This window comes from Mesoplodon densirostris, chromosome 10, assembly GCF_025265405.1.
Source record: "Mesoplodon densirostris isolate mMesDen1 chromosome 10, mMesDen1 primary haplotype, whole genome shotgun sequence".
In the NCBI taxonomy this organism is placed as follows: domain Eukaryota; kingdom Metazoa; phylum Chordata; class Mammalia; order Artiodactyla; family Ziphiidae; genus Mesoplodon; species Mesoplodon densirostris.
The window spans coordinates 72,089,324-72,114,217 of NC_082670.1; the positions used below are offsets into that span (position 1 = coordinate 72,089,324).

The 24,894-nt window shown below is 56.8% G+C and overlaps 1 protein-coding gene across 4 annotated transcripts in view; it reads right to left on the reverse strand.

Annotated features, from left to right (window-relative positions):
* The window catches only part of CACNA2D2 (calcium voltage-gated channel auxiliary subunit alpha2delta 2), a 136,293-nt gene that overhangs the window by 21,908 nt on the left and 89,491 nt on the right, over window positions 1–24,894 (reverse strand). For all 4 annotated transcript variants that reach the window (XM_060109240.1, XM_060109244.1, XM_060109241.1 and 1 more), the window contains exons 4-5: window positions 9,123–9,182; window positions 1,319–1,363 (exon numbers count right to left, since the gene is read on the reverse strand). In XM_060109240.1, the coding sequence (XP_059965223.1) occupies window positions 1,319–1,363; window positions 9,123–9,182 (105 nt within the window). The remainder of the gene's footprint in view (window positions 1–1,318; window positions 1,364–9,122; window positions 9,183–24,894) is intronic.

The window sequence follows — 24,894 nt, forward strand, 5'->3', positions numbered from 1 at the left end:
GCCCGCTGCTGAGGGGGGTAAGGAATTAGATTCAGGGTCTAATTAAAGGTTTGTTCTTCATTTGAATTTCAGATTCCAGCTTTAATTTTAGCAACTTCTCTGGGAGCCACGGAGGCTCAGCCAAGGGGGAAGCACACCTGCTTTAGCCCACCCACCCCTCCTTCTCTGCGGCCCTGCCTGCCTGCCCGCCTGAAGGCTCACCAAGGCCAGCCTGGCACCACAGACCCTCTGCAGGAATCCCTTCCTGCCTGCCTGCCTCTTGGTGCCACTGAATACCTCCTGCTCGCCCCAGGCAACCCCCCAGGCCAATAGGCTCAGGAGTGGGGGTCTAGCTGTTGGGTCTTCTGCACCAGCCAGCACAGGTGGGGCCCCAGAGACTGAGTTGTGACATCTCTGTTTACAGAGGAAATAACCAGGTTCAACTACTTTTGCCTCAAAAGCAGGCAGATGAATTTGGGCCTTGACAGGTTCACCAAAACAGTCTGTTCCATGTGCCCTGCACCCTCAGACACTCTTGTCTCCTCTGTAGACCCCCTCTCACCCCAAATGGTCACACTTTCATGTGAGTCCTCTGGTGACGGGGACCTCTCTCTGTCACAGGGCCACCCAAGCAGACGTGAACCAGTCAGTGAGGCAGAAGAGCAGTGTAGCTCTGGGTTCTCCGGTCAGTCCCAGCACCACCACTTCCGGGGTGGTGACCCCTGATGAGTCAGAGCCCTCTCCTTCATCTGAAGAACAGGCACAGGGACTGGGCTGCCTCTACAGCTGGGGCGAGACTGACTTAGCCTAGGGCCAACACTGATCGTGGGGCCAGGCTGTGGGGTGGTCAGCACACAGAAGCCACTTTCCCCTCACCACAGGGAAGGGTACCTGCACTCACCTGAAACATACCTGCATCCCGGCCCCGCCTGCCTACCTCCAGGAAGCCCTCCCCACCTGCTCCCTCTCTCCCTTACTCTCGCAGCACTCAGCATTCCTCTGTCCGCCCGATGCTGGCACCTGAACTGACCTAGGGGAGGAGGTCCAAGAGCCTCACCACCCTGCCCAGGGATGGGGCTGGGCCCGCCCCACACTGTACAGTGAAGCTGTGCCCCTTGGTGCCACAGAGACACAGCCCTGGAGGGGTCAGGGCCTCTAGGGAATTATAGGAGGTGTAGGGCGGGGACCTGTGCAGCCACAACTCTGCAAGGCCAAGCTCAGAATGCTAAAGAGTGCTGAATCCTAACACTCATTTTACAGCTGAGGCCATGTGGTCCCAGAGAGGGGGGTGTGGCTCTGGCAGCTCCCCATCCCTGCCAGCATGGGCGGGGGCACTTACCAGCTCAGCGTCGGCCTTGGCATCATAGTACACGATGTCTTCCTCCTGGTGGGGAAGAGATGCCTCATCACTCATGGTCTCCTGAGGTGCGGCCACGACCCCCAGCTCTAAGGCCTGGAATTGCCCCCTCAGATTCCTCTGGGGCAGAGACCGCCTCCTTACCCATCCAGAGCTACCATCCAGGGAGGGCTGGATGAGTCAGGCTGGATGCCCCACCCACACCCCAGCCAGACCGTCCTCAGGAGTTCTCACAGGCACCAGGAGGATGTGGTACCCCGGGTTGGTACCCCCGGGGCTCCCTGACTCTAGGATCAGGGTCTCTGCACTGCAGCCCTGCTGGGAGGTAGGGTTAGAGCCAGCCTATCTGCAGAGACTCTGGCTGAGGCAGTACCAAGGGGGAATTGAGGAAGATGGAAAAATAGAGCCGAGTCTGGGAAAGAGTGAAATAATGACTCGACACCGCATCTTCCAATTTCTTCTATTAAAAAGCCTGCTCATTACAAGCATGTACTTATTAATTATCTGTGATTTGTTGTGAAATGCAAGGGGGTTTACACAACAGGAGCGGGAGAAAACAAAGCCCGGTCCCCGTGCCTGCCTCCCAGCCCTTGCCTGCTTTTGCTAGCACCGCGTGTCCTGGCCTCGCCCGCCTGCCCGCCGCCTGGGTTCTCAGCCATCTGCACATCATAATCACCGGCCACCCCAGGGACCCGTAACACAAATGGGCTAATTTCATGTTTAATGATCTTTAATCAGAACTGAGCATGGCTGCCAGAGGCTGCCAGAAGGTAAATCTGGTGCCATCAGGTGCCACCCGCTCAGGAGGGGCCACCCCACCCCTGCCTTGATAGGCCCTAAGGCCAGGACACAAGATAGGGCCACTGTCCGAGTCACCCTCCCCTGGTGCTCCTCAGCCCTGTTTTGTACAGCAAAAATGTGCAGCATGGCCCTGGCAGTCCCTTGTTCACTGGGAGCCTGTTTCTTTGTGGTCTGCAAATGGGGGTGATGACCAAGTGTGCTCCCAAGGGTCTGGCTGTAAAACAGCAAGCACAGAGCCAGCACTTACTCCATGGTGGGCCACCCCTTGCCTGGGCCTGGCTGGGCCCCATGTGCTGTGTGACCGCAGGGCTGCACTGTTCCCTCTCTGAGCTCAGGCTCCTCATGGAGGGAGGTACTTAGCCTTGGTGACTGTCCAGGTGCTGGGTCTGAGGCCACGGTTTGAGGTGGTTGGTACCGGGGCTAGTTGTGGGGAACAGTCATGGGTTCTCTCCCACCAGAGGTCTGGGGGGTGCAGGCCACTGGCTGGACCTATAGGTATAGTCCAAGCATTCTGGAACATTGACTACAGGCCTGGCGCCATGCCTGGGCAAGACCACACCTCCTGATGACTGAAAGACCAAAGTTTCAGTCCTGTGATAGGCCTCACACGCACTGCGGTACAGGGTTCTCCCAACAGCCCTATGACCCCGTTATACAGATGAGGAAGCTAAGGCAGGGATAAAAAAGGCGTTGCACCCTGGCTCCATTCTGCCTTCTCAACTCATCTCCAACCCCTCCCACACCTGCCCAACCACCCGTCCAGAGAGACTGGAGCTCAGGTGGGCCTGGGGTGGGGGAGAGGGCCGGGGCCCAGGCTCCAGGGTGCTCAGCCTTTCCCTGGGCCCAGCTCTGACCCAAGCGCGTAATGAAAGCTGACATTACATCAAACACAATAAGGAGTTTCAGTTGATGAAGAGCATTCCTGAACACACAAACCTATTAAACCGAGGGGAAGAAATATCAATTCAACACAGTCGCTGGCGAAAAGAAAATGTGATTTGTTATCTAAAAGGGGGTTATAAACACGGCTCTGATGCTCTTTCCCTCTGTAATGAAAATAGGCAGGCACGGTGGGAGAACTGCAGATTAGAACATGGGGCTTCACTCACCAACTTTTTAGGCAAACCTTCTGCAAGGGCGGGAAAGGGCATGGGTGATGGGTAGGGGTCGGTGGCTCTAGGCCTCCAGAGTGACCTTCACAGTGACCCTCCTCTGGGCTCTCCTCACAGACTGTGCCTGGGTCCTGCCTGACCTGGGCTGTCCCTGGGACACCTGGCATTCACTGGGCCACCCCTCCAGGTACTCCAATGGCTCCCTTTGTCTCTTTGTCCTGCTGTTTCATGGACTCAGTGGAGGATGAGATGTTGGTGGCATCAGTGACACAGGGGGAATGTATCACACAGAAGGATTCTAGCCCCCCCTTCAGACTGCAGGTGAGGCTCAGGAATCTGTATGCAGTCTTGGTGCCCCAGGGGCTTGGATACACGTGGGCAGGACTCCTCCCTACCTCTCCCATCTTGAGAGGGCCCATGTCCCTTCCTTGGTAGAGAGTGGCATTAGCTATGGATGGTGGTGGGCAAGGTCACACGTGTAAAAATACATTGTAAACCCAGCTGTGGTCGCTATGTTTGATATGATGTGGAGCTGGGGACGGGGCAGGATGGGACCATTAGGGTCTGGTAGGAGGGTCGCTGGAAAGGCCTCTGGTCTGCTTTGGGCTGCAGGTGCCCCAGTGTCCACCACTAGTGCCCTGTCTCTGGGACACAACAAGGAGGCGGTACCACCTAGCGATTATTTGCAGGGGACTTGGCAAAGCTTCCTGGCCTCAAATCCTGACCTGAACATGTGAGCTCTGGGATCCTGAGCAGTGAGTGAAGACTGAGGCTGAAGCCTCACAAGTCCCTGTGGCCCCATGAGGACTCCTGGAGGTCACCTCCATCTCACCGATGAGGCAAGGGTGCCTGTTAAACCCTTCAGCCTCAGTAAGGCTTTACCTCAGGGTTTTGATTTTCCACTTGTAAAATCAGAATGATGATGCTAGGAGGACAGGGAGTGAGGCCTCTCCAGGGGTTCGGGCCAACCCAACCCATGAGTGGCCCCCTTAAGCTTGTAACTTCACAGGCCCGGGAGGGGTCTGAATGTGGAAGAAACCCTCTGGTTGGGGTGAAACGTGTGTCCTTAATGTCCAGGGTACACACCTCTGACACCCGCTCCATTACGTGGTATTTTAGGGGCCATTTTGCACAAACTGGGCAGGGAGTGGGGGGAATCACCCCCTCTGAACTCACACACATGCCTCCCCCCAAAGTGGATTTCTGTGCATACACGACACATGAGGAGTGGGGCTAGGGGGCCCACACGGCCCTTGTATAGATGACACACACACTCTCCTTAGCTGGAGCTGAGCCCAAGAGAGAGCATGAGGGATGCTGGCAGGTGGGCAGCAGGATGAGGAAGTGAGAGTGGGGTGAGCGTGGGGAATAGCAGTTGGCATCTACGTTTGGTGCCATGGAAGGCGGCTGCTGTGGCTTGGTCAGACCTGACTGCTGCTTGCTCACCAGGTCCCTGTGCAGGACCCAGGCAGCTACCCGGCTGCACCAGTGAGGACGCTTGGCCTTCCTGCCCTGGCTCACTGCCAGCTCAGCTCAGCCAAGAGGACTGTTTTCTGAGAGAGCCGTCTGTCGCCGGCTTGGCAGAGAGGCAGGCAGCAGGCCCTGTGGCTAGGGTAGACCTCAGGCCAGGGAGCCAACTGTCCTGTCCAGCCGGCTCCTTGGCCTGGCCCAGCCTTCGCAGCCTTCTCTTTAGGTTCCCAGACAGAGCTACGTCTCCCGTTAGACTCTTAGGGTAGGGCTTTGTCTCCTGCAGGCCCTAGGGCTGGCACTGAGGCCCTGGAACCGATGGCCTCTCCTGCCTCCCCGACCCATGCCCTGGCCCAGTTCCTCCTTGGTGGCCGTCTAGATAGCAGATAATGCTGGCACAATGAGGTGCTGGCACCAGGCACAGTGTCCGGCAGGCGGGCCATCTTCATCCACCCTAAGTGTTATGGGCACCAAAGCACCTGCTGCCTGTCTACAGCGGCCATGGGAGGTGCTGCTTGCTAACAAGGGCCGTGGTGTCCAAGGGCTGCAGCCAGGGCTGTGGCTACAGGTTCCCTACCCTTGCCATGGCAAGGAGTGTGGGGTCATGACCTGGGACTAGGGAGAGGAGCATGGCTTCACATCCAGATATTCTTCCTTCACTCTCGTCTCTCTTGACCTTGCAGACTCCAGGATCCCCCAAGTCCCTGGGCTGGTGTCCATGGTGTGATTGTGTGATTGTGTGTGCGTGTGTGTGTGTGTGTACACCATTGCCCGTTTCTCAGAGGTCTGCATGCAAACCTACTGTGTGCTATTGACACAGGCAGGGCCACACCCTACTGACCATGTAGTCGATTCCAGTCTGGCCCATGGGTCAAGGGTTTCCTCTGTGCCCAGAACTGCTGACTGCCATCCTCCCCACCTCAGAGGTAAGCAGACTGAGGCTCTGGTCACTCTGTCCACAAGGCACCTGGCTGGGCACATGGACAGGTGATGGGCAGCACTGAGTCAGGCTCAACTGCTTCTGGCCAAGAGGAGCCAGATGGGGCAGACAGATGAGCCCACTGGGCCACCGGCCTGGGGAGCCTGCACAGGGAACCATCTGTGATGGGGGCACCAAAGGCGGGTGCTGTGGGCAGTGGGGGCTAATCCTAGAGCTGTGGCCAGAAAGAGGAGCTCTAGGGAGTTAACTGGAATGGGAGGTGTTGACCTTCTGAAGGAGGTAAGGGTATTCCTAAGAAGGCCTGGCTTGTGTAAAGGGCCTGAGTTTGCCACTGGGTGTGCTCCTGAATGCTGGGAAGGAACATGACTCCTTATCTGTCACCTCCTGAACGTTGTTGGGAAGAACGTAGTTTCAAGGGTGGGTGGTATGCCCTCAAGGGACAAAACACCATCCTTTCTGCAGCCTGAAGTCCCCATATCCCCCCTGGCATGGACAGTCTGCACTCTGGCAGCTCTCCCTGGCAGCCCAGGCAGGGCTGGCTGGCAAGTCAGCTAATGGGCCCATCATTAGCACTGATGCCTTTTAGCCTGGCAGCTGGGCAGCTCAGTGCTCCTGGGGAAGAGAAGGGCCCTGGCCTTGCAGCTGGAAAGGAGGGGGCGCCTACAGCTCTACCCTGCCCAAGATACCTGTGGAACAGACAAACAGGTAGACTAATGGACTGGTGGGGGTGGGCAACGAGCATCAGACAAACAAGGCTGGGCCCAGCTGGCCCTGTGGTCACACCCATAGCTGGGGGCATCTCAGGTCAAGCCAGGGGGATGGGGCCAGCAGAGCCCTCTCCTGCCTTAGGACAGAAGCACCCAGAGCCTATGGGCTGGTGTGGCCAGAGATGCACCCATACCATCACCAACTTGCACCTGCATGGCCTGATGTGTGGACCGACCCTTTCACACATCACACCTGAGCTGACAGACAGCTGGTCATTTGCCAAATGGGGAAACTGAAGCCCAGAGAGGGGTGAGCCCTTGCTGGGTCCCGCAGGGACTGTGACCCAGTGTGCAGGGAGTGGGTCCTCAAGTAGCACCATCTCAGCATCTCTTGGACACCCTGAGACCTGGGCCTTCCTTCCCAGTAGGCCCCCGTGGTGCCCACTCTGGCCTGCGATAAGCCGTTTCTGTCTTGGAGTAGCTGAAAATCAGGGGTCAGGGGTCCAGTAGGATGATCCTTGGAAATCTTGGGTTTTCTGCAGAGTCAGGAGGAAAAAACAGGTTTGGGGCCGAGGCAGCCTCTTTGTCTTCGTTTGGGGCCTACACTGGGAGGGAGAGAAAGCCAGGCCGAGGGCTTTCATTCCCTTATTTCCTGATTCTTTCATTCCCTCTCCTGTGCTTGCTCTTCGCATCTGTCCTGGGTGGGGAGGGGAGGAAGCAGATACGTCAGAAACAAAAGAAGGGACAGAGCAGGAGCCAAGGGTTCTGGATTCCCAGAAGGTGGAGGGGCTGATGGGCTGGGGAGCAGGAGCAGCCTCACTGGGAAGAGGCAAGACAAGCTGGGCTTCAAAAGGAGGAACGGGGGCTTCCCCGGTGGCGCAGTGGTTGAGTCCGCCTGCCAATGCAGGGGACACGGGTTCGTGCCCCGGTCCGGGAAGATCCCACATGCTGCGGAGTGGCTGGGCCTGTGAGCCATGGTCGCTGAGCCTGCGCGTCTGGAGCCTGTGCTCCGCAACAGGAGGGGCCGCAACAGTGAGAGGCCCACGTAAAAAATTTTAAAAAAAAGGAGGAACGGAGGGCATTCTGGGTGGAGAGATCAAGAATGGGCCTGGAGTGAGGTGTTCAGTGTGGCTGGAGCACAGGAGGAGGGGAGGGAGGAGGCAGGTTGACGAGAGAGGCAGGGACAGACAGATCCTGTGGCCTTAAGCGCAGGCTCAGGCTGGGCATTGCAGGGAGTCGCCAGGGTGAGGTTATTTGCAGGTGGGGGCACATCCAAGTGGCCAGGGAGTGCAAATGGAGGCTGCTGTGTGTATTTCTGATCAAGAGGCTGAGGAGGCACGGTGGCCCAGGGATGGGTTTGTAGTGCTGGAATGGGGAGCGAGAAAAAGCCCAGCCCCCAGCTCCCAGGGAGGGAGGATCAGTCCAGGGAGTCATTAGTTCATTAATGTGTTCACTGTAAACAAACATCTGTTACCCACAACCCCATGTGAGCTCCCTGAGGGCAGCACACAGCACACACCAGGCAGCAAAGGAAGAGTGCTATGGTGTGCGCTCAGGGTGGCCTGGGGGGATGGGGACTGGGGAGAAGGAACAGGTTTAGGGGGCCTGCATCATAGGCATGCACCCCCTGGCACCTGACGGCACAGCTGTGAGACTCTGCCCCCAACAGGTGACCTCAGGTAGGTCTAACCACTCTGTGCCTCAGGGTTCTCATCAGTTAAGTAGGGATAATATCCCTCCCGCGTTCTAGAGGTGCCAGGCTCAGAGCTGGAGTGAGTCAAGGCCTCCCCCCTCCCCCTTATTGGCCCCTGGGTCCCAGGGGGCAGCTCTTGGTGCCTCTCCCTGCATTTAGCACAGAGACCACCGGGAGGCGTGGCCCACATGCCTGAGTGGCTGTGGAGGACACAGCGAGCCCTGCCAACTGGTCTGGTCCCCGAGGGTTCTGTCATCCTTGGCATCGGGGGTTCCCTGAGTCTGGGAGGAACGCTGCCTCAGTCTCTCTTCTGGTTTACTGTTATCCTTTGACAGGAAAGGTGCAGGTGTGTCCAGTCTTGCCCAAATCAAACACAAGCTGCCTGAATATGTGAGCCACCTGGGTGTGAGGCTGGGGGTCAATCAGGCTTTCCTTCCCTCCCCCACATTCTGGGTCCTTCTGTCCTCAAAAAGAGTCCTGCTCCCAGCTTCTCACACCTCCACTTGCTCTGCGCCTGAGCCCCTTCTGAGCTTTGCTGGCGGGAGAGGATTTAGTGGCTGTGACAGCCTGGTCCCCGATCCCAGCCTGGCAGCCTTCTGGAAGACAGGGTGCTGCTCGGGGAAGTCTGGGAAGGGGATAGGGTCCCTTTCCCCCAGCATCTCTTCCAGGTCAGTGTATTAAAGTCTGGGAAGTCCTGGAGTCAAGAGGCCTCTCTGCCCCAGGGGCTGTCCAAAGAGTCTGTGCACCTCCTTAACCACCAAGGGGACGCCAACTTTGGGGAGCATCACTTCAGAGCAGCCTATCTGCTCATGGGGGACTCTATAGCTCCTCTGGGAGCTGGGAGTGGAATGAGAGGTTCATATCTGCACCCTGTGTCCCAGCACCAAGGGGAGCCTCAAATGTTTGCTGAACATTGGGCAAAGGTTCCCGGCTCCACGCCACAGAGCCCTTGGTGCCCTTCCAGTGGGTCTGGGCAGCCTCCCTCTCCCTCCTCCCCTGCATGCACATCCACCCTTGCTGCGGGTGGGCAGGTCCTAGGGGCTGGGGAGGGCACTGCAGTTCTTACCTTGATGTTGTCCTGCCAGCGGTGGGCTCTCTGGAAGTTCTCTGCAGCATCAGCCAATCTCTGAGGGACAGAGCACAGGGAGGTCAGAGAGTGAGGAAGGTCTGTGCCCAGCCCAAAGCCTTCTCCATCCCCAGCAGTCCCTGGGGCCAGAGTGGCTCAGGGACTCCCTGGACAGCGTGCCAGACTCTCAAAGATTCCTTGATCCCAGACATTCTCCAGCTTGCTGTGTGGGCTCTTCCCCCACCCACATCGGGCTCCCACAGGAAAGGTGAAGCCTGCACAGACCTGAGTGGCATCTCCACGGGACTCCCTGGACTTCAGCTCAGCCACATTTCCTGCCCACAGGAAGGCAGGGGGACCCCTGAGGCATATTAAGACCCAGGCCCTGGAGCCAAGCCCACTGACACTCTCTACTAGCTACAAACCAGTGTCACCCCAGTGTCAAGAGGAAGGCCTTGCCCAGCCAAAGAGGAAATGCCACAAGTGACAGAGTGCCTCGCTGATGCATCTTTGCCCCCAGCTTGCTCAGGGCCCAGAAGGAGGTGCCCACAGCCCACCTCTGCCCGCCCAGGCCTGTCCCCACTGTCCCTGTCCTGGCTTCCTGAGCCCCCTCCCAGCAGGGCTCTCTAAGCCTTCTGTCCGCACAAGCCTGGTCCATCCTTTGGTGCTGGTTCCTGTGGCCTCCTCCACTGAGGCCCCTGTAGCTGTGAGCACAGCTGCGTCTGTCCATCCCACACCTTGTTACCCAATACACCTAGTGCCAGACTGTGCTGATGTGTGGAGATATGGCAGAGCCAGCCCTGCCCTCCCACAGTTCAGAGGAGAAAACAGACATAACCAGGCAGAACAACTAGGGCAGGAGTAGCTGAGGTGCTTCTGGGAAGCTCAGCATTGTGGGAACTTGGGAGGTCAGGGAAGGCTTCCTGGAGGAGGTGCTGGAAACTCGCTACCCTTTGGGCCTGAATCCTGACCCAGAGATTCTTACTTTGTGCCTCCGTAGAGCCTGTCCCTTTAGGAAGTCTTTTTTAAAAAATTAATTAATTAATATTTATTTTTGGCTGCGTTGGGTCTTCGTTGCTGCGTGCGGGCTTTCTCTAGTTGCGGCGAGCAGGGGCTACTCTTTGTTGCGGTGCACGGGCTCCTCATTGCAGTGGCTTCTCTTGTTGTGGAGCATGGGCTCTAGGCACGCGGGCTTCGGTAGTTGTGGCACACAGGCTCAGTAGTTGTGGCTTGCAGGCTCTAGAGCACAGGCTCAGTAGTTGTGGTGCACGGGCTTAGTTGCTCCGCAGAATGTGGGATCTTCCCGGACCAGGGCTCAAACCCTTGTTCCCTGCATTGGCAGGAGGATTCTTAACCACTGTGCCACAAGGGAAGTCCCCCTTTAGGAAGTCTTGAGGCTCCTGAGGACAGGACTGAGCCTGGCCCTCTAGGGCCTCCTGCAGAGCTGAGTGCAGTGAAGTCCTGTTCATCATAATGATGACTGTCACCCTGATCATCTACTGCATCCAAGCCCTCCCTGAGGCCAGCGACACCTCATGTGTACCTGTCACCATTCACAACGTGCTTGACGTGTCCTCCTCAGATGAGGGTACCTGGCACAGAGATGGTGAGCAGCCTGCTAAGATCACAGAGGGGCTCTGGGTTGGGCTGGGGCCCTCACCACCGAATTTCCCTTGCCTAGCCCATGACCAAGGTCCAAAGGTATACTCCACAGGGCCCACCACGCCCCGGGAGGAACAGAGTAGCTCTTGGTGTGGAAGGGGCTCTGGTCCCCAACTCCCCGCCCTATTTGACCCCATGAGTGGAGCAGTAGGGTCCTGCCTTCTGGCCTCCAGCCCCTACTCAGAGGGCCCTGCCCCCTTGGTATTCGAGACAAATATTCCCATCCATCAGTCCAGGCCTGATGGCTTGTGGGCCCAAGAGGGGAGATTCTAAAATAAAGCCTGGCAGCTGCCCATTGGGGGAAATGGGAGACCAGCTTTTCCTCCCTTCTAGCGTGGAACAGTGTGGTGGGGGCCTGGTGGGACTCCCTGTAGAGCCACAGCCTCCACTCGCTGGGCAGGATACCACCTCTGGCTGTTAGAAGGGCTGTCCAGAGCTATCCCTACTCCCGCTGGGCCTGGCTCCCCCTCCTCCTCAGGGCAAAAGCACTGAATGCTTCCCAGCACTGAATGCTGGGAAGGCTATGAGGCTGGGGGACCTGGGGGCAGGGTGGGAAAGTCAATCCCCCTCACTTCACATTGCTGAGACCCTCCTGCCACCCCCACCCGTCTTTTTTGCAGGTTTTGTCCTCTGCCCACCTGTTCCTGCAGTGACTGCTTGGGTGGGCCCTAGCCCCATAATCCAGCTTCAGGAACCATAGGCCTCTCTTCTCCCAGATGGCTCCCAGGTCTTGCCTCCAATCCTGGCCCCTCCTGAGCTCCTGGATACCTTTCTGGGGTAACCCTTAGGCCCACCGGGGCTTATAACACCCCCTCTTAGAATGAGCCCCTCCACCCTGTGACCACTGCCCCTACATCCCACCCTTAGTGTCCTTCACACCACCTTACTGATCATCCCCAGCCCAGGCTCCTGTGTCCTCTCTTGCTCTTCGTCATCCTTCTCCACACAGCAGCTGCAGCCTTCAAAATGTGGATCTGAGCACATGGCCATCCCCCTCCTCCCCAAACCCCTAAACCTTTGGCAGCTCCCTATGGCTCTGCATAGAAAAGGCAAAGCGTTCTTAAGGCCCCCGGAGCCCCCCTGTGCCCAACTCCTGCCCCTCCCTTTCCATCCTGGGTCCTCCTCTCGGCCTAAACCACAAACACCCCCACCCAAGCCTGACCCCCTGATGGATCCTGATTCACAAGCTGGCAGTGCCCTTCTGCAGAGGACGTTACTGTGTGACACACGTGGTTAACAACGCTTGTCACTCCTGTTAACGGAGCACTGACCATGCGAGCTCGGCACCAGGCCTGGAATGGAGCGTGGGAGCCCAGGGAACATCCCCTGGGGCTGCATCTTGAGGGGTGAGTCTCAGGTAGTCACTGCATACCCCTTTTCCTTGCCCAGTGGCCCATCACCTTTCCAGGGATCCCAGACCCTTCTCAGAGTGGGCCTGGACGATGAGGCTGGGACACATGTGGGAACAACTGGATCAGGGCCCTTTTGCCACAGAAAAGCCACACGGTTGATAGGGTTGCAAACACCAAACTGACACTAGCTGAAGTCTCCAAACTGGGCCACGGCCTTGAGAGGCTGTCCTCTCCAGCCCCTGCCTCCCCCGCTGGCCAGCGGATGCCAGCTCCTTCACCCTTCAGGACTTAGGTCTGACCCTGGGATTCACAGGCCTCAGGAACACGGGGGCTGATGGCCCCTCACGCTCGCTAGCCTAGTGGCCAAGATGAGGGAGACCAGGGAGGGAGGGCCCCAGCCCCCAGCCTCCTTGAACTCATGGAGTCCCACGGGCTCAAAGGCCCGGGTCAGCCCGCTGACTCGTGAATAACGGAGTTGCAATAGCCACAGCGAAAGGATTACTTTTAATCCTCAGTAATGATCAAGCCATTATTATTTTTTCGGTGTTACAGATCAATCAGTCCATCCCCAGGCACCGGACGTGTGGAAACTGCTAAATCCACAGGCCTGGTGGTGCGGAAGGAAGGGCTGAGGCAGCTGAACGGGGGGTGGATGGGGCAGGTTGTGGCTGCACGCGGTCCCTCAGGCCTGAGGGTGAGAGGGAAGAGGACGGGAATACACATGACACGCACGAGGGGCCCCAGGTGGGGATCAGAGCTTGGACCCTGGAGCCTTGGGTTCAGACCCCAGCTTCCCCCTCCAGCTCTCAATTTCCTGCCTATAAATTAGAAATAGTAACCTTACCCACGCAGAGGGTAGTTAGGTTCTTGGCAGCCCCCTTGCTCCAACTGCCAGTAGCTGTCCATGAAGCCCAGTCCCCTGGCGTTTCACTTGTTGACTCTAAGCACACAAGCCTCTTGCCCACCTCTGGGCCTTCCTGTCATCCACTCTTTCTGCTTGGGATGTGCTCCCCATCATCTCAGTCAGTCCTATCAGACTGTCACCTCTTCTGGAAGCCTCCTTTTGCCCTTGTCCTGTCCATGGGCTCCCCTCCCCTCTGCCAGGCACTCAGACTTGTGCTCCTGTCTTCACAGAGCCCACAACAGTCAGGCCTGCTCGGGGCTGGCTGGGAGACTGCTCACAGCCCTGCCTCTGCCTCTGCCCTGCCCCGAGGTTCATCCTCCTTGTGATTCCCTCCCACCTCCCCCAAGTCCTCCTGATGGCCTGGGGGAGACAGGATGGGGAAGGACACTGAGATCCAGAAGTAAAAGGAGAACCTACAAAGACTCCCAGCAGGGCAGGGGCAGCGGTGGGAACATGGCTCGCTTCATCTCAGGGCTCCTGCCTGTCTGGGGGAGATGTGCTCTGTTCCCATCCCTGACCCTGAATACCTGTTCCCTGGGACCAGCTCCCTGCTCGGGCTCTGGGCTCTGCTCTCAGAGCCACCTGCAGTCTCTGGCTCTCCTGCTACCAGGCGCCTGCACAGTCAGCTCCCTCCTTGTGTACTCCTGCCCAGACTCCTCCAGCCTGTTTCATTCCCTCACCCTTCAGGCATTAGCTTAGACCCCCCATTCTCCTCCTAACCACTCCCTGACCCATGCCAGGCTCCCATCTCTCCCCATCATGGAACTTAGAGAACCCTCTGCTTTTCCCCTTCTGCTGAGCTTGGTGGGCACTGTATCTGGCAGCTGTCAAGTTTACAGTAACCTGACCCCTGGCACGTAGTAGGTACACAATGAACATCTGATAAATCAAAGTCAGAATGTCTCTGAACCTGGGTAAAGGCTTGAGTCTGGACCTGCCTGGTCAGCTGTGTGACCCTAGGTGTGTGGTTTAACCTCTCTGAGACTCTTTTTCTTCATCACATCCTGGAGGGTGAGGGCTGCCTATGAAGGTGATGCTACTACGAAGTTGCTGATGGTGGCTTGCCTGGCCTGCGATGTCTCCATCATGGCCAAGGCATTGGAGGGAACTGTGGTGGGACTGCTGAGCAGGGCTGCTCACGGCTAAGTCAATTACGATAACAGCGGGCATTTCAGAGGCAATTATCAGAGAGTTTCACTTAACAATCAATTTTCCTCAGCTCCGGAAACTGTTCTTACAGGAAAGGGCAAGAAAGAGGACTGGGCTGTGGACAAAGCTCCCCTGGGGGAGCAGCCCCCTCTACAGACACCTTTGAATTTCACTAAGTTCAAAGTCTCTCAATTGCTCTGGAGCTGAGATAGACCATGACCTAAGATAAGGGACCTGAGGCCATGGTGGCTGCCCCTCAGAGGCCAACACCTGGAGGATAAGGCCCCCCCCGGAGGAGCAGGGCTTGGGCCTGGTGGGTTGGAGCCCTCAGGTTTCTCCACTCCATCCTCTTTGAGGTCCTACTCCTCCCCCCAGGTTGGTGACCCCACTTCTCCTTGGCCTCCTCCCTTCATCCCCCTCACCTGGAGCCCCCCCCGACCCAGTGCTGGCCTAGCCTGGAAGGGTCTGGGGAGTAACTGCCCATCAAACAGGATTTGTTTTGTGCAGCCCAGAGGGAAAGATTGAATGAGTTTTTTGGTCTTAATTGGTTATAGCTACTTTCTCTTCCAAGAGGTTATGAGAGGCTTAGGATAAAAGGCCCTGAACCCATGAGGCACAGGATATTGAGATATGTGCCAATGGGGGCTGAGCCTGGCAGAAGCTGTGATGGGGGCTCTGAGGTAGAGGTTGGGGGCAGCAAGCCCAGAGTAAAGTCGCAGCACCAAGTAGGTGCCCCAAGAACACCGCCAGAGGGTTGCAAAGAAGGTAATGATGACAGGATGATACCAGACACTGCCCCTGTAATTACCCTGAGCTGACTGGTGCAGTTAATCCAACGGCAGGTGGAAGACTGTACCTCTTCCTCACCCTCCCCACCCTACCCCTAGCAAGACACCTGAGAGGTGGATTCTTTTTTTTTTTTTTTTTTTTTGTAGTACGCAGGCCTCTCACTGCTGTGGCCTCTCCCGTTGCGGAGCACAGGCTCCGCACGCGCAGGCTCAGCGGCCATGGCTCACGGGCCCAGCCGCTCCGCGGCATGTGGGATCCTCCCAGACTGGGGCACGAGCCCATGTCCCCCTGCATCGGCAGGCGGACTCTCAACCACTGCGCCACCAGGGAAGCCCGAGAGGTGGATTCTTTTGTTCCCCGTTCTGTAAGGGGACTGAGCATTAGTACCACTGCCCCAGGCCCCTGGTAATAAGGAAGTGGTGGAGGGGGCATCAGTAGGCCTACCAGCAGTGTTGGATGCCGAATGTCCCAGGGAAGGATGAGGTCTGGCCGGGTGGGACATGGCTGGTTGGGCTCAGGTGTTCCTTACCTGCTTCCCAGAGTGGCTCCTTTGCCCTTTCCCCAGGAGAGGGGATCAGTAACTGGACTCTCAGATGCTGCTCTGAACCCATCCCCCCCATCCTTGGTGTCACTGGACCCAGTCCCTGGGAAGGGGTAAGCACCAGGGTGCCCAGAAGCCCCTGCCCAGCACAGCACTGCCACCACTGCCACCCGGCTTCCCTCCCCACCTGTGGGCCCTCTATTAACTCTGTATTGTGTACTGATAGATACTAAACGCAGATTTCCAATTTTCAGAGCTGTTAGGGTCTAATGAGTAAATGATATACATATTTCAAACTGTCTAAAAAACATATCTGCATAATCAAAATATCCGCATAATAATGAAGGAAGATGCAGTTCCGCAAGGAAGGCACTGGAGCCCTAGGGCTGACAATAGGGCAAGATACACAGGCAAGTGAGGAGTCCTGGCCCTGTGGGTCCATTCTTCCTGCCACCTCAGCCTGAATGGGTGTTTGTCTGTCTGTCTATGGCCTTCTTCAAGCAGGTACACCCATACTCAGGGACCAGGAGAATCCTAACTTGGCCCTGTTCTTGCACAACTTGTGCCTGGGGAAGGCGCATGTGTGGGCAGACGGTGCCTGCTATGTGAGCGATGGGTATCCTGATGACTCTGACTGCTCAGAGCTTTATGGGCACAACCTCACACCACAACCTTCTGAAGCCGGTCCTGTCCTGATGCCCATTTTGCTGGGTTCTGAGGGGTGAAGAGAAGTGCACCAGTGTGGGCAGAGCAGGCTGACAGGACCCATGACTTATGCATGGCAGGTGATGAAGAGGTTGGTGGCTTTGCCTTCCTGTCAAATGTGCTGCCGACATGGGCACCTCCTGGGCAGCACCAGCACTCAGCCTTCTGGTGAGCCCTCCCACCTTCTCCACCCCTTCTCTCCAAAGGCTCTTCTTTCACCCCCTTCCTGCATCCATCCACACCGGACACACCTGGCTTCTGTCCCACAACACATCTAACCCACGCTTTCTGTATTAACCGTGCTTCCAGCTTAAAGATGAAACAACCACCGGAACAGATGAAAAACAAACAAACACACGAAACCCAGACCAAAATTCTAGCAACCGAAACTGCAGGGAAAACAACAAACACTCCTAGCTGCAAACACCTGGTGGAGGGGGCAGCCATCACGTGAGGCCCACGCTGTTGTTGGCAGCGACAGGCTCCCTGACCTTTTCCCTCACCAGCCACACGTGTTCTCCACGAGTTGATAAAAAAATTAGTAAAATGGATTTTTTTCTGAAAAAAAAAAAAAAAGGTCAGAATACATGTAACAGGGAAAAACTCATTCGAGTTGTTCCCCTCTGGAAGGGGCACCCATCTCTCCAGCCCCGGGCCTGGGCTTGCTCACTCCCTGTGGGCACCTTGGCCTTGGTTATCAATTCCTGTGCCCCCTCGGTCCCCGCCTGCAAGGGGCAGCCTGTGTTTTAATTTCCCAGGAAAAATATGAAGAAGTGAGGGGTGGCTTGTGATGAAGATGGAGATGCAGCTGGGGAACCTGGTGTCCAGAGGCTTGAATTTCAGACCAGACAGAATCATTCTGCTCACCCAAGGACAGTTGCTAGCTTATATTTTGCCATGGGAGGACATTTAAAAAACCCACTCTGTCCTATTACTGGTATGTAACCCCAAAATGGACATTTTCACATCAGGAAAAGGAAAGTCACGTGCTCTGAGATGCTCCTTCCCAGGGAGGAAAGGAGGTGAAGACACACTCAGGCGATGACAGAAATTCCACTGGCTTCAATGGACACTTCAGCTTTCAACGGGAACCATGGTCAATACAAAAACGTGTGAACAGGGCAAGGGGTGAGGAAAGGGGCTCTGGAGGCTGGGCAGAACATTCGCAGGGGCCAGCCTGAATTTACAGAGCAGTTCTCAGGAAGTCCACTCTCAGGAGATTTCAACTCTGGCATCAGGCTGCTTCAGGAGGGGATGCATGTGGCCATGCACGAACTCATGCTGAGGGCAGCAGGACAGGCCCGGCTCTTGGGGCCCTGCCCTGCCGGGTCACTGCTGCTGCTCCTAGGTCCCCCATTGGGCACCTTTGAGAGGTTCCTTGATGAGAGATAAGCCAGTAAGTCCACGTACCGCATCAGGTCCGTGTTTGGGCTGTGGCCCCGGAGCCCTGCCATATGGAGGCACCTTGGCCTTGAGGAGCCCGAGCCAAGGGCTGGGCCGTGTGGACTCCAAGGCTGCTGGGAATCCTTCCAAGGCACTGCCCTGCTCAGCACAATCCCTCAGGGTCAGAAGCCGCCAATCCAGCGGGCACCTCCTCAGTTCCCAGCATGAAACCTGCACATCTCCACAGTGAACCAGTCCCTGGTGAACCAGGTGAAATTTCTCATAAATTTGCCAGTTTTTTCAGTCTTCCTCCCTCTTTGGTGTAATTCACCAAAGTTTCTTTCACCCTTTTAAAAAACACACAGAGAGCATCACGTGACGGTATCAGGCCCAGGGCTGTTGGCCACTCTTGAGGCAGAGGAGCAGGCAACACGTCATTTGTCTAAGTGTACCACGGAACACGTCCTTTCCCCTCATCAGGCCACGTTCTAGAGACACGTGTGGGCATGGGTGTGTGTGTGCCTGTGTGTGACAATGCCCCTGCCACTTGGGAGACCCGAGCTCCTAGGGCTTGGTGACAGGCCCAAAATGTACTTTGGGAAGCAATAACCTCTTCTCTCTGGACCTCAGCTTCTCAAGTCCATAATAGGGACCAGAAGCCTACCTGGCCCTCCCAGGGCTGTGGAGATGTGAATAAGGTATGGACAGAAGACAGGATGTAGACTCACCTGCGAAATTGGAGATACAGTCCCAGGGAGTGGGTTGCCCCTTCCCTCCCCTCAGCTTCACCCCAGGGGCCTACTGACTGCTCCCCTTAACCTCAGCTTTTCTCTTGGGCCTTCTGACCTTGGCTTGACCTCTTCCCCTCTGAAGCTCATGCCAATTGACTGTTGCTCTCTTCAGCACCACCTTTGTCCACTGCCTCCCAGCACCCTGGCCTGGACTTCAGCCCAGCCCTGCCCTGCCCCAGGAAGGGACCAAGGTTCCATTTCAGTGTCCTACTCAACCAACCCCACCCAAGCTGGGCTGTCACTTCCCTAAGGTCACCCCTTAGAAGCTGCTCCCCTCCAAAGCCCCCTATTCCTGTGCCCCCTTTCTCCCTTCCAGACCAGACCTCTCCAGAACAACCCCCTCCCCTGCTCCAACCCAACTTCAGACTCCCACCCAAGCTGCTTGGCATGAGTTCATCTGCCCCAGGCCCTCATACCTTCAGGCCTCCCACACAGACCCCTGTGTCCCCAACCAGTGCTTCCTAGATGGCCTGACCACTCTTCCCTTTCCTGTTGCCATCCTTTACAGGGCCCTGTGTGGCCTGGTCCCGCCAAACTCGTCACCCCCACCATGCTGACCTTGAACTCTGCCCACCTGCCATGCTGAGGTTCCCTACACTTATTTGTGCTGTGCCCTGAACCTGGACTGCCCTTCCTGCCCCCTCCCCTGGCAGCTCCACCTCATCCGTTAGGAGTCAGTGCCCATCTACCTCTTCCAGGAAGCCTGGTGCCCTTGCCAGGCTGGGTTTCCAGAATCCCCTGTGGTGTCTCCATCACTGTTGCGTCTGACTCCCTCCCAGATGCGGTCTCTTGAGGGCAGGGACTTGATTCTTGGATTGGTGTGGCCCCAGAGCTGGGCACAGGCTTCTACCATGGCCAGTGGGGTGGGGGGGTGGATCAGGAGGTGCCCTTAGGGACCTGCCGTCTTGGAGGCCCTGGATTTCCCTGGGATGGAGACTCCTAGACCAGGCCAGAAGCAGCACTGACAGAGCACAGGGATCCAAGGTGGTGCAGAGATAAAAGTGAGGGCAGGGTGAGGCTGAGTCTAAGTATGGATCACACTGGGCACGCCATGTAGAGGGGCCAAGGGGTTGCCTCAGGGGTCTGAAATGCTGACATCTGCTCTCTGGGACTCCGACTCCACTCTGGACCTCATGAAAATGTTATCTACCAGTCCCACCCAGCTGCTGCCAAGTCAGTGATGAGGTGGTATTGAAGCAGAAGCCATAGGGGCCCTGGTGGAGTAAGAGGCTAGGGGGTGATGGACATGGGCCCCTCATCTGGCCAGGTCAGCCAGGAGTTGGGTCCCTGGGGAGTTCAGCACCCCCTGCCTGGGCCCTAGACAAGTGCGTTCTCCTGATGTGCTCCAACATTGTCCTCCAGGAGGCCTTCTCAGATGCCTCTATGCCCCACCATGGGAGGGTGGTAGTTCCAATGAGAAGGCTTTGATGTGACCTTCCTTCTTTCCTGTCAACAAATGTTTATTAAGCACCTACTGTGTGCCTGGCCTGTGTTAGGCATGAGTAGGTCTGTGAGCAGTGCAGACACGGCCCTGCTCTCATGCGGTATACCATCAGTAGGGTCTTCCCTATCTTCCCACTACAATTCAGTCTCACTGTCCTGAGCACAGAACTTGATAGAGGCTTCTGCAGGAAGAGCTGCCTGGGGTGGCAACTTCACTGGCAGAATTTAAGGGTGCTAGGAGGCCTTCCTGCTATGAAATGTATTTCCACCTGAGAGCCTGAGCGCCCCCCACCAACTAGAACAGCAGAGCCTGAGCCCCTGCCTGTGAGAACAGCAGAGCCCAAGCCCTTGCCCAGCTGCCATGCTCCCTTCCCTTGATGTTATTTTTATACTTTTTCCTAAAACACAGCCTGAGCGGGCCCTTCTCGACTCTATTAACATTAGGAATCTAATCAGTAATCAGGCAGCTCATAATTTTCTGATTAGCTCTGATTAGGCCCAACCTCGGGGGGAGAGGCAGTGGGACAGTGAGGAGGGAGGCGGGCCCACAGGGGCACGGGGATGTGCCTGAGGGGGCACTGGCAGGGCTGGAGGTGGAGGGCAGAGGGAAAGAGCCCCTGGTCCCACTGTCATTTGTCCTGGGGGAGGGTATGGGGTGAAGTCTTGGGTTGCACTGGGTCAGAGAGGTTGCAGGGGCCAGAGAGCAAGGGCAGCAGGGAAGGGGCCCCTGGCTCACCTTGCAGCAGGGACCCCAGGGCAGTTGGGCTGGGATTTTCAGCACCTTGGACAGATTGGGAGGGATGGGCAGGCAGCCTGCAGGACTGGGTTTGGGCAACCACTTGGGTCCCACCCTGCCTAGGCCCCCATGGGTCCCACTCTAGGAATGATCCCAGGCATTGCCCTTAAGTGATGGTGACAGTGACAGGATGGGTCTTCTCAGCGGGCTGCAACATGTGACCTTGACATGGAGAACTGTGGTTGAGCACACCGTAGGCAGGGCCTGGCTTGATGATCATCACCTTCAATGTGGAGACAATGAGGTTGGGGCCCCTACTGCACAGTGGGGGAGCCAATGCCCGGAGGGACTGCCCAGGTGATGGTGTCAGTTAGGGGCAGAGCCTGGACCTGTACTGAGGCATCCCAAGCCAGGGCCAGGCCTCCCTTTTGCCTGAGGCCTGTTTGTCACCTTTGCAGTACATACCCAGATGGAACCATGGTGCTGGCCAAACCAGACCCATGGCCATCCCTTGCTGACGATGAAGTCCCTCATCCACTGGACTTTCCCACAGGCCCAGATTTCTTGGTGCTACACCCTGGAGCTCTGTCAGGTCAGGGTGAGAGTGGCCTTGCCCCTGGCCCTGGTCTGGATCACAGGTCACCACCGGTTGTTTAATGCAACAATCCAGGTGACCTCTGATGAAATGCACGAGCCTATTGGAGGAGGCGTGTACAGCTAATGTCATGCAAATTGGCACGGAGGCAATCAGCCTGACTCTAAAAGCTGCCCTACGGGCCGCAGGCTGGCTCATTGTCGTTTCTGTCAATTTGCATCTCATTACCCAGAAGGCTGTGCTCACTGGAGGTTAAAAGAAAAGGAGAATCAAGCAAGCCCCACTGCGTCCTGCCTCCAGCTAGGGCACAGCCCACATGTGGGACAGGGCTGCCTGGTGGACTCTCCCACGAGACATACTCCACAGGAAGCCTTGACAGCCCTGTCAACCCCATCACCACCACCACCATTACCTCTGCCCCCACCACAGTGTTTCTCTCAGCACTACCATCACCATTACCTCCATCGTCACCACTGATCCCCACTTAACCACCATCAACATTCCCATGACTACCGCTAACATTCCTCATCACCACTGCCAACATTATTCCATCATCACCACCACTGCGAGCCCTATCACTGTTGCCAACATTATTTTTATCACCCTGGCACCACTCCCATCACCATTACCACTGTCATCCCCAGTGGGACTCCCCTCACCAATCAGCAGTGTTACTCGCATCACTGTCACCACCATCACCAGTAGCTCCACCATCGCTACCTTCATCGCCATCATCACAGTCACCAACACCATTACTGTCACTTCTACTACCATCACCATCTACCACTGACTCCACTATCAACATCACCTCCACCACCACCACAACCATCACTAGTATGGCCATCACTCCACTGTGGTACCTCCGCTAGCATCTCACATCTCCTTGTGATCACCACCACCACCACCTGCCCCATCACCCCTGCACCCCTGAGGAAAGTCTGATGAATGGGCAGAGACTACTCACTCTTTACCTTTCTCTGCCCATCACCCTCTAGCACCATCGGAAGGCTAGGGAACCTGTAAACAAAGGATTCAGTGATCGGAGACCTCATAAATCAACCAACCAAATCTGGCCTGGACACTGGTGCTTATAACTGGGTGTCTCAGGAAGGAAGCCCTCACGGCCAGGGGGTGGGATGGGGGTGCCCACCCTCTGTGGCAGAGCCCCTGGGAGGTGGGGCTTACTTTACTCCACTGATCAGCGGCCACAGTGCCCCATGGGGCGGAGCCAGGAGCTTTGTGTGTGACATGGGCGACTGATGCTAGTCCCCCTCTGAACCTTGACTACTTTGTGTCTAAAATGAGGCTTCTAATAGTCCTGACCTCACAAGGCTGTGCGAGGATGAAGGCAAACAATGAGAGAACGCTGAGTATCTAGGACCCACTCAAAACGTCACATAAAACCTGTGGGAGAGGAGTGTGGTTAGATCAAACTGGGAGGGCTTCCTGTAAGAGGGAACAGCAGGCCAAATTTGAAGGACAAGGCCAGACAGAGAAGAGGAGGATGGGGATTCCAAATGGGAGCCTCAGCAGCACACAGGCCTTTGCTCCTCCTGAGCCTCCTTCCGTCCAAGGGTGGTCTCAGTGTGGCTGAGCCTCTTCCACAGGACATGGTGATACACACCTTGCTTCACACGTATGTTCCATTTAAGCCCTATGAAGCCCAGTCATCATTCCCATTACACCAAGGTTGAGAGATGAAGCCAAACCAAGAGGAAGTAGGGGCTCCCCCACAGAGGTCACCTGGAAGAATGGGAATTAGAGCCACATCTTTCCACTCGGGCTGCCATTCTGCTGGGTGTGGACGCCTGAGACTCCAGCCCATCGCTGCCCACCACCTTTGGTGGTACCAGCATGGGCACCACCTGGGACACAAAGCTGGGCACTGGTTGGTCCGGGGGCGAGGCTGAGGGGCTGGGCAGAGGCAACAGGCAGACAAAGGCCTGGAGGTGGAGGGTGGGGTGGGCACAGCCTGGCTGCCAGGTGGAAACGTCCAGGGTAAAAGCTGCTCTGAATACTGGCTGCATCCCGCTGCTCCAATCAGCCTCGACACTTGGCTATTATGAGGAGTAAAGGCGGCCGGAGGGACAGCTGGAGCCTTGGTGACAACATTTAAGGCGTTTGTCAGAGCTGTGGGACACGGGCTGCCAGGTGCTAATGGCTTCTGCTCGCTGCTGCCAAGTGAGAGGAGGGCGGGCAGGTGGAGGCGGCCTTGCTCCTGCCCAGGTCCCGTGCCCACCCCACACTGAGCGGCTGCTCCACAACAGGTAGGGCCCACCTGGGCCTTACAGATGCCTAGCAATGGCCATACAGCCACGGCGCCAGCTGGGGAGCGTGGGGCAACAGCCATGTAGCACGTGCCTGCCTATTTGGGGCATCTCTGCCTCCACACCTGTATTCAGGCTGCAGCCTCTCTCCCCTGGGACAAGGGTCTGGGAGTCTGTTCTCTACCATGCCACCTCCCGGGAAGGAAGCCCTGAATCCCAGCTGGCTAAGGCCACCTCAGCCCCTTATCTTTTCAGCCCTTTGGGTTGGACTTTGTATGGGAGAGACCCTTCTAGTGATGGACCCACAGTGGACTCAGATCTATTCTGATTGGGTGATTTCAGCTCTCCAGGCCTCAGTTTTCCCCCTTGTGAAATGGGAAAATGGCACCATCCAGCATCACTGCATCAGTGAGAAAACAGGAGAATGCTGAGTGCTGGCCACATGGAGCCCGGTGGCACTTGGGCTTATTAGGAAGGGCCAGTAAGAGAGTCAGATGTCACCAGGAAAGGGGGAGTGTGGACCTGGGGCTGCCTCAAGAAGGGAGTAGCTCCTGGAGGGGGGCCAGAGCAAACTGCAGGGAAGGGCCAGGAGTTTTCCAGGGAGGAGAAACCCATGGCCAGGTGATCAGGTGGGGCTTTGAGTGTTCCTGAAATATAAACGGTTGGCAGGGAATTCCTGCACCTGGAAATGCACTTGTAGGACCCGTGCTTCACATGGACCTGTTGTCATGGCCACACCACTGAGCACTCATCGTGCCCCAGAACTGTTCATGAACCCCTACAAAGCAGGTCCCATTCCAAACCCATTTTTCAGATGAGGAAACTGAGGCTCAGAGGGGGTTACTCAGTTTGTCTGTAGTCACGGCTCTTTGAGGGTAGCGTGGGGGCTTGTCGCTGAGACTGTGTAACTAAACCTCCCTCCCCCACTCATCGATTCACCCACGAGACATCCTCAGCACCCTCTGAGACCCTGAACCCCCTCTGAGGAGGAAGGGGGCCTTTGGCTGGCTGTGGATCACAGAGCATGGAACGGGGGAACACTGTGGGGCTGGGTGAGAGATCCAGGGGGCAGGAGGACACCTGGGTGGGCCTGAGCTCATCCTCAGCTTCATGGCATGACCTTGCACTTGTCATACTGGGTGGCCTTGGAGTTCTTGCCCCTTTCCCAGGGCATAGGCTGAGGCCGGAGAAGATAGGAGGGGTACCTGAAGAAGGTGGGGAGTTGTGTGTCCTTGAGGTCACTCAGTGAGCTCTGGCCCCCAGCAGCCCTCTTCCACCTGTGGTCAGCCTCTGGCATGGTTGCCGAGCACAGCCTATGACCCTCATGGCATCAGGGCAGGAGTGCTGCTGTGGGTTTATGTTCATCATTGTTGAGCTTAGTGATCCTCTGGGGGCAGCTGTGCTTGGCTCTGCCTAGATCTGAGGCTGTTGCTTGAGCTAAGGGCCTGGAGAGGG